The sequence below is a fragment of a genome, unplaced genomic scaffold, assembly GCF_019419815.1.
Source record: "Pyrus x bretschneideri cultivar Hongxiangsu unplaced genomic scaffold, Pyrus_bretschneideri_v1 Contig68, whole genome shotgun sequence".
In the NCBI taxonomy this organism is placed as follows: domain Eukaryota; kingdom Viridiplantae; phylum Streptophyta; class Magnoliopsida; order Rosales; family Rosaceae; genus Pyrus; species Pyrus x bretschneideri.
The window spans coordinates 1,876,794-1,889,313 of record NW_025999807.1 but is presented as its reverse complement, the minus strand read 5'-3'; the positions used below and the strand labels follow the sequence as shown (position 1 = coordinate 1,889,313).

Below are 12,520 nucleotides of genomic sequence, written 5' to 3'. Positions count from 1 at the left end.
AAGATAATAAATAACTTAGGAATCTGTTTCAATCCACATATGCTTTGAATCTCCGACCCAAGCTATACACAGAACCACAATGAGCTCGGTTCCTCAATTCAAGATTCGACAAGGGATGATATCATAACAGATTGATTTCGCAACGCATTTCGCGACGCATATGGGGTTTCTCCGGGGGCTTCGTGCACAATGCCCGTCCCAACTGATCAAAGCAAGAACGCCCAGCATAAAAATGGTTAGAAAAGCGGGCACATACTCTATTCGTTCGAGTCTATATACCCTGAAATCTCCTTGACAAACAACACAGAGAGCTGACCTGCGCATGAAAACATATGGCCAAAAACAAAACTGGCATCTAACAATATCCGAAACAAACATCTTGAGTTTCTAAATTCTCCATTATAATCTTATGAAATAATTAACACTGTTTTTAACTTCGTAGTATCCTGGGGTGAATCCAATGGCTGGAAACCCCAAGGCTTCTTTGGGTACAATAACAATTAAATGGACACTTCAAAGGTTCTACCAAGTCGATGGAAATACAAAATGCAAAGTTGAAATTCAAGCACGAAAGAGATTAACGAAAACCATCCTAACTGTAAAGGTCGTCTTCATCTGCCGCAGCAGCAGCAGTTGCAAAAGGATCAGCTGCAGCAGTTGTGCCAGAAGGATTGTCTGCAAACCTGAACTCTGTTCCAAACCCTCTCGACTGCTGTAATGTCTGTGCAAATGCCTGGTACTTGCGGATATCAGCATCGCTAACACTCCTGCGAGCATACTTCATCGACTCCTCAAAATGAGCTGCCTTGATCTCTGCAATTTCATCCTCAACATCCTCCTCCATTGCCTCAGGATTCTCATTTCTCCTTCTCTCCTTCTCAATATCCTGCAAGATTAGAAGATAACGGTTATTCAGAAACAAACTCAGAAAAAAGTACATTATTCTCACTGACAGAAGTTCAAGCATCTAAGAGCAGTGCACTATCATACCTTCTCAATATTCTCTCTAATGGCATATTTGCAAGCACGCTGGCATATTTCTGTTATGTCAGCACCACTAAATCCTTGGGTGTACTTAGCAAGGGCTCTGATGTCCACATCTTTGGAAACTGGAGACTTCCTCAAGCAAGACTTGAAAATTTGAAATCGGGATTCCTCGTCAGGGAGAGGAATGTAAATCAACTGATCCAGACGACCTGGACGCAAAAGTGCAGGGTCTATAATATCAGGTCTGTTGGTGGCCCCGATAATGAAAACGGTTTTCTTTGCAGTCATTCCATCCATTTCTGTGAGGAGTTGGTTCAAAACCCTATCAGCAGCACCCCCAGCATCACCTACGCTACTGCCTCTCTGCAAGATGGAATGGAACCAATAAGCAAATAAAAATATAAACACAATGATGACCCAAAGAAAAAAATACTGCAAACGTTTTTTTATCAAAAGTTCTTTGCCTAGTCTGTCAATAGATTCAGAGCATTACAAGTACAAGTTTCTTTCACAAAGTGCAAGTTCTCTCCTATTAACTACAGATAACCTATTAAACGTAAGTAATAATTCAAGTTTCTGCAACAGAATTTGAAGTTTTCTCCTATTTAGTCATTATAGAGCAAATATTTTTCCCTTTTCCAAATTAAACATGTCATATTCAATTTGCAAATTAGAAGCCAGTGTCAATAACAAACAAGCAGTGATTTTATATAAAGAATGGCACAAACCTGAGTAGCAATGGAATCAAGTTCATCAAAGAACAGGACACATGGTGCAGATCCGCGGGCCTTGTCAAAGATTTCCCGCACATTGGCCTCACTCTCTCCAAACCACATGGTAAGCAATTCAGGTCCCTTGACACTGATGAAGTTTGCTTGACACTCATTGGCAATAGCTTTGGCGAGAAGAGTTTTACCACATCCAGGAGGGCCATAGAAAAGAACTCCCTTAGAGGGTGACATTCCAAATTTCTCGAACTTCTCAGGATGCTCGACAGGGTACTGAACAGTCTGCAATACAAAATAATACAAGAATAGATATTGTAAGTAACAGAGACAAATAAATGGAGTAAACTTGAATGAACAATCCAATGTAGTAAACTCAATTACCTCTTGAAGTTCACGCTTAACATTCTCAAGACCACCAATATCTTCCCAACTAACATTGGGCACTTCAACAACCTAGAAAAGAAAAACCATGAAATTATGGGTTCCATTCAATGCCTAAGGTGTCTTATCAAAATAAAGCTCTGTCACTTGAAACAAAGAGCTAAATACTTACGGTTTCACGAAGAGCAGATGGGTTGCTTGTGCCAAGAGCAGTCTTGAAGTGCTCGTTTGTAACTGCCATTGAATTGAGTATCTCAGCATCTATTTCCTCATCTTCCAAGTCAATTACATCCATCTTCTCTCTGATGCATTGAAGGGCAGCCTCAGTACACAAAGCAGCTAGATCGGCACCAACATAACCATGTGTATCCTTCGCTATCTTCTCCAAATCAACCTGTACAAGAAAAGACCAAAACATTGGTAACCACCCTTTGAAAGATGGAACAAAAGGTTATGAACTTCAAATAAATATAATATAAAAAATAATTATATTTGACATTACATCTTCGGCAAGCTTCATGTTCTTCGTATGAATCCGGACAACCTCAAGACGCCCAATTTCATCTGGCACACCAATATCTATTTCCCTATCAAATCTCCCAAACCTTCTGAGAGCTGGATCAATACTGTTTGGACGATTTGTAGCCCCCATAACAATCACATGGGCACGAGATTTTAGCCCATCCATGAGTGTCAAGAGCTGTGAAACAATCCTCCTCTCAACTTCTCCATGCGTCTTCTCTCTCTTGGGAGCAATTGAATCAATCTCATCAATGAAGATGATTGATGGTGCATTCTTCTCTGCCTCCTCAAAAGCTTTCCTGAGGTTGCTTTCACTCTCCCCAGCCAATTTTGACATGATTTCTGGTCCATTGATGCAGAAAAAGAATGCCCCAGTTTCATTAGCCACAGCTCGGGCAATTAGAGTCTTACCCGATCCTGGAGGTCCATACAGCAAAATACCCTTCGGTGGCTTCACACCAATCGATTTAAAAAGCTGAGGATGCCTCAGTGGCAGCTCCACTAATTCACGAATCTGAGCCATCTGTTTCCTAACTCCACCAACATCATCATAGCCAACCTCATTTAATCTCTCCTCATCCTCCCTTTTAACAGGCTCCCCCTCACAGAAAATTTCAGTGTCAGGAGCGACCACACAGTACTCAGGAGGGTCAGTTTCAATAACCTTAAACTCCACACTCCTCATTCCTCCTCTCACAAGGAACAGATCACCCTTCCTCACTGGACGGTAGGCCTCCAGGAAATAAGCTGAAAAATAGACCAGAAAACATGGTAAAACTGAATGCTACAAAGAATTAAACCAGCACTTCTCAATAAAATCAGTTGGCTCTGACAACTCTCAGTAATAGCTACAGTATATTTTAAACAGAAACTTATAAATATTATGTAGACCTAAAAGAAACACTGACAATGTACAAAATCTCCAATACAGTACAGGTATATACCCAAACATTCTCCCCTAAGCATATAGTCATTAAATCTGAACACAGGTACGTTAAATTATAAGTCATAAGATCCCCTTCAAACTCCACACTATCAATTGATTCAAACATATAAAGGCAAAACACTATATTTCTAAGCATCCATGTATCAATGAGGTAAAAATATGATTCAGTTATTTCTCAATTTGCGCAAATGTATGTATCTTGGCATCCAGATACTACTACTAAACAATACCACTAACAGTATCCAACCAAAAGCAAACTTTTTAAAATCATGATGAGTACGTAATAAATATTCACACGCCTCCAGTTGCAGCCGAGAATACAAAGGGTTAATATAGAAACTTACGTTTCAAGTAAGCATCAAACAGATTTCCAGTGACCCCTTCAATAGTATCATCCACAGGTAGGATGTGGACACGCTTTCCATACTTGACATCAGCACATTGGTGAACAGAAACAACATCCCCAAGCCTAACCCTTAGATTGCTCCTCACAACCTTGTTCATCCTGATCTTAGGTTCTTCACACGTATCATCAGCAAGAGCAATGCAGATGGTATCCTTCCTTTTCTTTCCCTAAAGGCCAACCAAAATAACACAAATAATTAATTGTTGTGTATCTTTACAAATCCAAGCTTATGCAGAAAGAAGAATATAGGGAGCCTTCGTGTGACTAATAGCAAAGCGCAATACCAGAACAGCCAATGACAATATAAAGCCAACCAAACCAAAAAATCACATGCAAAGTTTCAATTCGAGCAAATAGACTAACCTCATAAATATTAAATCATCAAGTGCTAATTCTAATAGAGGCACATGAAGGAAAAAGACAAACACAATAAACAAATAAAAGATTTAAAAAGTTGGTTTGGATAATCATTCCCCCAGAAACATCTACAGTTCTAATCAGTAGAAAAAGTAGAGGGGACACCATCAAAAACCAGCAAATCGATACACGAAACCCAGTACTTCATACACCAAAACACAATCAGTTTTCAGATCCCAAATAAAATACAGAAAACCCATCAATCCAGATAAATTTACAGCCTTTAATCGCACCCACAACCGTGATTTACATTAGCCCTAACTAGAAAACACTTACAAGCAAAATTCCATCCACAATTTCTCCTTTGGCATAAATAATGAATACCGAAATCATAGAACTTGATGTGAAAAATCAAAAACCTTAATCAAGATGGTGTCGCCACGAAAGAGCTGGAGCTTCTCCATCGTATCGGGGTGGAGCGCGACGACGGAGTTGTCATCGTTGATAGCGTCGTCCACAACGAGGCGATTCGCCGCCTTCTTGCGCTCGAGGATTGCGGTGCTGAAGTCCCTCTTCGTTCCCTTACTGCAATTAGAACAACAGAAAACCACAATCCCATCAAAACCGAGAAATCCCAAAACAAAATCGCAAAAAAAAAAAGTGAAATCGATGGAAATCGAGTAGAACCCAGTTGGATTAGAAAGGGATCCGGGGACTTACGAGTCTGAAGATTCAGCCTTGTCGGTCATGGTGGAAGGCGGAGCAGAAGACCAGAGGAAGACGAAAAGAGAGAGAGTTTGAGATTGTTTTGTCGATCGAAGATTTCGAAGAGAGAGAAACCAGAAGAGTAGCTAAAAGCAATTTGATGCGTTGTTGGGGGTTGGATATTTATAAGCGAGGATGCTCCTTTTCTTGTTAGGAAAGAAATGTATAGGATTTTTCCAAAATAAATAAATGTTTTGGTTTACTTCTTTTCTAGTTCTCGAATATAAACTTGGATTTGGATCCTACCCTGATAATAGAGAGGTTCCTCTTGACCAATCATCGTGGGTCGTTGAATTTTTATCCAACGGTTACAAACAGAAGATATCTTTAAAGTTATAATGATTATAGACATTGGATAAAAATCCAACGATCCACGATATTTGATCAGGAGGATTCTCTCCATTTTTTCAGGAGATGATCCAAATCCTATAAACTTGACCCTTATTCTTTTTCACGGTAAGATGAAAATTTTGAGTGTAGTTCTAATAATATAAAAACTAGCATATGGGCACACAAGTTTGTGTGGGAAAACTTTTTGTTTTTGTTTTTGAAATAGAAGGAGAGATGAAGAGAGTGATACAGAATGTGGGAGTAGGAAGTTTTTTTTTTTTTTTAATTAGAGATATGTTAGGATTACATATAGGTGAGCCTTTGAAAAAAAAAAAAACAAAATTTGATTGTGTGAAATTACATTTATGCCCCATATTTCTTATTCATATTCTGTTTTAATTAGAGGGTTAATCTGGTAATTTCATAGGATTTTGGTTGACAATGAGTGTTTTGTTATTTAGTAGAGATTAAATTCATAGTTTGGTTTAAAAATATGAGTATAATGAGAGTAGTTCTTACGTTTACATTGCGAAATACAAATGAGACTCTTAAAATAGTTCTCTTTCATAGATTATCTGCCACTTTACTTTAACACAATATTTTGTAATGCTAGCATGTGAATTGTCATATAGTTTATAGAAAGTCTTACTTATGAGAGAATCCCTTAGCATTTTTTTTTTTTCATTTATAATATAAAACTACATTAATAGTATATCATGAATCAAATTTATAATGTCTTATTCATTAAAAATTGCTAATTTCCTACTATCATATTCAAAACTATTTTATCCAATATTTTATCAACTTAAGTCACTTGACGCAATTTAGAGTGTTATACCATTATTTTCTCACCTATAAGCCCTCAACATTTCATATAGATTGCGAATCGAACGTCTAATTTACCTTCCAAAGTTAACCTACACTGTTTTTTTATGAAAAACTACCAATTTATCCTCCAAAGTTAACTTCATACACTATTTCTCTATGAAAAACTACCAACTACCATTCAATGTGTATCATCTACAAGTACATGATTAAATTGACTGAAAGTTGACTATAGTAACTTCGAATATAATATTAAGAATGTAATTAGCAGATTTTTCATAATTCAACAACTTATTTTTTTGAAAAATAAAATAGTTTAGGGATCTAATTTTTACTGAGGTGATAATTCAGGGATTAAATTGGTAGTTCACCCTATTTTTAATAAAATTACTGATCAGTAAACCTATGATATGGTTCGAAACTTTAAACGAAACTTTAAATCCAATGATCTAAATACAATCTGAATCCGATAATAAATGGATTAGAAAATAGGTTAAAGTTGGTATGATCTGGTACAATTCGAGGTCAGTAATTTGAGATAGAATATATGTGACATCCCACATTGCCTAGGGGTGATCCTTAAATGTATATTCCCATCCCTACCTAGCACGAGGCCTTTCGGGAGATCACTGGCTTCGGGTTCCATGGGAACTCCGAAGTTAAGCGAGTAGCGCTCGAGAGCACTCCCAGGATGGGTGACCCATCGGGAAGTTCTCGTGTGAGTTCCCAGAAACAAAACCGTGAGGGCGTGTTCGGGGTCCAAAGCGGACAATATCGTGCTACGGTGGTGGATCGGGCCCGGGTTGTGGTGGGGGCCCGGGCCGGGATGTGACAATATATTAGGAAAATTTTATCTGAACCCCGTATAACCTCATTTTACACTCAATTTAAACTTTGAATGTAAATTATCTATTTTACCATATTGCATAATTATCATCATGATGAAATTAAGAATAAAACTAAACTTTGTAAAGAAACCCATAATCAATAATCAGACTTACCATCATACAAGCTTTGTACTATGTTCTATTATGGCTAAACCCTATGATGCTCTGATAAAAAATAAAAATAAAATATGTATATATATAATTAAAAAAAAAAAAAAAAAGCATTTTTTTGGGGATGGATTGTGATTTTGAAGTTTTAAATCCTCCGACTAAGATACTAATCGATTTATGCAAAATTTTTTTTGTTTAATTTCAAGTTCTTTTAGTGCTTAAGAGTGTATTACCTGCAATAAAATGAATGTTAGCCAAGTTTGTGTGCGAAAGAAAAGAAAGAAAAAAGGAATTTATGTCAATCAACTTTATTTTGTTTGATTTCAAGTTTTTTTAAGGTTTACGAGTGCAAGGTTGCAGCCATGCGATTTTCCATGGTTGCAGCAGCCCTACGCTTTTGTTTTTGTAATGCCTACGAAATTGTAAGGCCAATGAGAGACTACAATATGTGAGCAATGAATTAGCCAAACAAGCCAACAAGCCGATTAGCCTTTTTGAATGAACATTCACATATTCTTGCAAAGTAGAAGATATTATATAGATTCAAATAAAATTTTTGAATGTATAATTAGATATTTTTTTGTCCTTATAAAATGAATCAATTGTGTGTGGAAAACTTTACCAAAATAAGGGCAATTTTAGATGATATAAATTAATTGCAAAAAACTCTTAGATAACCACATCATATATATATATATATATATATATATATATATATTAATAAACGATATTATCTACTAAGGGAGTGGGGGTGGGAATCGAACTTAAGACCTCTCACTTACAAGTGAAGAAAAGAATCACTAGACCATAGTACTAAGTGTTAGATAACCACAACATACAAGACGAAAGAATGCATATCAATTTGAAATTCTCATCATTCTCTTCTTTGGATGAGTCTCAAAGATAAACTAATTGATTTAAAAGGGAATTGTTATTGGCACTTCAAAAATCTCATTCTACACTCCAAACTTTCTATATTTGGAAAGAAAAATACACTTGTCAGGAGTATAGAATGAGATTTTTAAAGTGCCAATAGCACTTCCCATTTAAAATACTTAAAAGCCAATCGGCATTTTTCTAGTTTCTAGAATGTTCTATTTGAGTTCCTATTGGGCACTGACTAAACAAAACAGGTGTATAGCCCAAATATCCTGACGGAATTGGAGAATTGGGCTTTAAGCCTTTAACAATGTTCTATGTATACCCAAAGTTTTTTTTTCTAGACACCCAGTTTATTTGACCACCTATTAGCACTAGTTTGATATTATTGTGCTTTTTGCTTTTTAAAAAAATTGTTTCTACTGTACTATAAAAATAAATAATTAAAAATTTTAGTAGCTGAGTGGTTGACAAATTTTTTTTGTAAAAGTGCATTTAATAGGAAAAAAACCAATGTACGAGTGTTTAATAAATTTATACATAAAAATGTTGTAATTATGTGAAATAATTAAAATTGTATAATGTTAGATGTGATATAATAATTTATTTTATTTTATTATTTATTATTATAATTTTATTCATAATTTATTTATTCTTTTTTTTTAACATATGATATTATCTAGGCTTTTCATATTAGAACCCCACAAAATGTTGAATGCACCTCACATTAAAAGTTAGTATTAAATGACTTATTTACCTTACTATGCAATGTCAATTTTGACCTTATTAGGTTTAAAAAAAAAACATTCTATATACAACCCAAATCACTTTTAATGTATTATAGGTAAATTACACTTTATCACCTTAGGTTTGGGGTTAATTTCAATTCCTTACAACATCTTTAAAACATTTCACTTTCATACCTCAAGTACTATTTTATTTCAATATAATACATCTGTTACCTTTTTCATCTATTGATCTGTTAAAAGTTGACGTTGTGGATGCAAATTTCTTCTTCCTTGATCTTGGACAAAATTGCACCTACAAAACAAATAACACCTTAGGTCAAGGCTAAGAGCCTCACACACCCGCGATGAATGGGGGGTGCCTTTGGCTGAAGAACCTCCGATGTCAAAGTTAGAATTTAGAAAGAAAAATGTTTGAGAGTTTTGGAGAATTTTAGCAAGAGTATTGGCCTAGCTTTTTAGAGAAAATAGGGTCATATATATAGGGAATGGAAGTGGCCATTTAGGTATTTTTTGGGTATAAATTGTGGTTAAATTGGTGATTAATGGATTAATTAGGCAATTAACCTCCACTTAAATGGAATGTTATGTAGGTTATAAAATAATTACCTAAGATGAGGATGGATGAGAATATCTTTGAATTGGTTACCTATTTTGGATACTTTTGACTTGATTGACGGATGATTGTCCACTGCTCGCGCATAAGAATCCCGGTATGCCTTAAGGGTATTTTTGTCCTCTTTTACCCAAAAATCCACGTGTCGCCTTGTGATTATTTTTGGCTCCACAAATGCCCCCACACCTGCTAAGCTGCTCATAGGAAAGGGCAGCAGGTATAGAGATCTTCTTGTTCTAGGAAACTTAGGATTGCTTCCTGTTTTGATGTAGATTCCCTCTTTAATATGAAATTAGATCTTTCTAGGAAAGAGATATAAATTTGTCTCAAGCCTATTTAAGTCCACCTTAAGTGGGTTCTTAAATCAACTTTGGAGAGTGATTCATTCTACCCTACAAGAGAGAGAGGGAGCTTAGAAAATATTTGTTCCCCTTCTCTAGCAATCTTCTACATCTTGCTCGTGCAAAGGACCGTCTTTCATTGTTTTCTTCGTATTCTCTGTGCTGCACTAGTGTAATAAAAACTTAATTTCTTCTTGTCTTCTTCTTGGTTAGTGCTGTCGTGGGCAGCCGTCAAGGTGGTGCAGCACGTCGGCTGGTAGGGGCTAGGAATCGGCTCAGCATAGGCTGAGGAAGTGTTGTGGCAGAGACCACTGCTTTAGGCTGCTCGACTTGGCTAGAACAAAGGGCAGTTTGTGCAGCTATGGTCGCGGATTGTGGCTCTGGGGCACAGTGCTAAACGAGTCATGTGGTTGATGTCCTTTGGGTTCTTGGACCTGACACTGACCAAGCTGGCAATTGAGAAAGATGAGGAGGTCGAGGGCCTTATAAGCTGCTGAAATATTGGGCATGCAAGCCTCCTGCTTACTGGTCTGGGAGAAAAAATGAGGAAAAAACCAGTATGGATTGAGTTCCCCTGCTGAGTACCGTGAATATCGTTGGCTGCTTAGTTCTCTTCGCTAGGAGAAATGTGGGTTGCTTCCTCGAGAGAAGGTAAAGAAGACCAAGGTGGATACTTTGGCTTGTCTGATCGCTATCGTGGAGCCTACTGTGAATGAAGGTGGAAAGAAGAGATCTTCCCCGTCTGCTCAAAAGATGCTGGTTAAGAAAGAATTGAAGACTTCCTCCGCTGCTCGTGAAGGTCCACTTGCTGTTGAGAGGCCTGCGATTGACATGACTTCTATTAATGGGAAGAAAAATTAGGGTGCTAGATCTGAGCTTATGGCGCCTGCTATGTCAAGAATGGCTAATTCAATTGTTGATAGTATTGCTCAGTGTAAAGGTCTTGTCATGCCCCTAGTGCCGAGGTCTATGCCAAGACGTCCGTTGGGAGCTAAGTTCGGTTCTCATTCGGAAAGGCTTGCTATTTTAAAAAGCGATAAAGTGGACTTTGCTGCTAAAGTGGCGCTAAGGTCCACTTTCTCTGCTGCTGAGACAGATTCGCCTGCTGGGAAAGAAGAGACTGCTCGCGTTGGCAGCTGTGAGAAATCCACTAAGCCTGCTTCTAGATAGGCTGCTAAGATATGTGTGCTCTTGAAACCAGATATGCTTGAAGACATGGACAGTTGTGCCAAGTTTGTTGATGGCATTAGAAAGGTTTGTTTGCCCAAGTTCCTTTGTGAAGCATATGACCCAATAGAGAAGGACTGCTCTGCTTGCTATGATGCATATATAGCAAGGCTGCCAAGGAGGTGGTGAAGACTATGGTAGCCGAAGATTATTCCTTGTCCGAAGAGATCAAGAGGTTGGACTCTGAGCTCATTGCTTTGAAGGGGTCTAATATTTCTGCCCCCACTTCCCTACAGCTTAAGATCGCTTGCCAAGAGATCCTTGTCTTGAAGACTAGGCTTAACGCGATCCAAGTTAAGTATGAAAGTGCAGAGAAGGAGATTGGATGTTACATACCTCAGATTCAAGATCTTGATTTTGAAATTTCTGAGCTTTTAGGTTGCAGGGATAAGGAAGGGCTCGAGGAAGAAGATAGGTGGTTTTTTTTTTTTTTTAATAGGGTAATAAAAAATTATTTTTTTGCCACGTGACATAAATTTAGCAGCTACGTGGCACAAATGTGGCAACCACATCAACTTTTAACGAATCAATGGATGAAAAATGTAACGGATGTATTATATTGAAATAAAATAGTACTTGAGGTATGAAAGTGAAATGTTTTAAAGATGTTGTAAGGAATTGAAATCGATCCCAAATCTAAGATGGTAAAGTGTAATTTACCCATGTATTATTTATCTTCTTCAACTATCAAAACCCCTTAAACCCTCCATTGTTGAACAAAACCCTAACTAATGAAACTACAAACATGTTGATTGAGAAAAATATATTTTTGATGAATGAAACACGAGATCGATGTTTTGGAAGCTTCACATGAGGTAAGACTTCATATTTTTTGATGTTTTAGTGATTTTGACGACATCGATAATTATTTAATCTTGCTTTGGATGCGTTATTCAAGCTTCTATGTTTGTATTCATCTTTTAGGGATCACAAAGATTACATGAAGAATTAAACACCTAAAATTACCACCAAATATTAAAAACTGACGACATGGGTTTTAATGGTGGAATTGAAAACAACCCACATATGCTTTAAATCTCAAGTGACATCTTTTGTCAAAATTTTAGTCAGCATTTTTTGTCCAAATTAAAAGCTTTATAAGATTTGAGAAATGTGGAGTGTATAGAAAATATGAGGTGCATGTAGAAAATGTATGGTGTATATTAAGAATGTGGGGTGTGAGGGTATTATGGGGAAGTATGTAGGGTGTATTAAGATAATTTTTAATTGAAAAAGCACATGTGGCATGTATTAATGTGGGGTTTATTCAACAATTTGTGGGTTGTTAATATAATAAGCCTATTATCTAACACTAAGGTGATGGAGAGTGGGCTAAGTTTCATAATGAGCAGTAATGTGGTTCAATTTCACTTTTGACGAGAATCGAACTAAAAAAAAAATATTACTAGATTGTGGTGTTAAGTGGCTAATTTTTCATTCATAATCTCTCTTTTTTTACTATAAGC

The 12,520-nt window shown here is 36.8% G+C and overlaps 1 protein-coding gene across 1 annotated transcript; it reads right to left on the bottom strand.

Moving 5' to 3' along the window:
- Positions 1 to 379: 379 nt before the first annotated feature.
- LOC103927454 (cell division control protein 48 homolog D) lies at positions 380 to 5,207 on the bottom strand. Its single transcript, XM_009336378.3, has 9 exons — positions 5,048 to 5,207; positions 4,747 to 4,912; positions 3,909 to 4,137; positions 2,599 to 3,365; positions 2,269 to 2,490; positions 2,097 to 2,168; positions 1,716 to 1,997; positions 991 to 1,350; positions 380 to 886 (listed from the first exon to the last, which is right to left on the bottom strand). Exons 1-9 carry the CDS (start codon positions 5,074 to 5,076, stop codon positions 593 to 595), a joined length of 2,421 nt encoding a protein of 806 aa, XP_009334653.2. The 5' UTR covers positions 5,077 to 5,207; the 3' UTR covers positions 380 to 592.
- Positions 5,208 to 12,520: the final 7,313 nt, after the last annotated feature.

Excerpts from the sequence above, each read along its gene's own strand:
- LOC103927454 (XM_009336378.3), bottom strand. The coding sequence starts at position 5,076 with ATGACCGACAAGGCTGAATCTTCAGACTC. Across the intron at positions 3,366-3,908 it reads GTTTGATGCTTACTTGAAAC|CTTATTTCCTGGAGGCCTAC; the intron begins GTAAGTTTCTAT and ends TCTATTTTTCAG. Across the intron at positions 2,491-2,598 it reads ACATGAAGCTTGCCGAAGAT|GTTGATTTGGAGAAGATAGC; the intron begins GTAATGTCAAAT and ends TTTCTTGTACAG.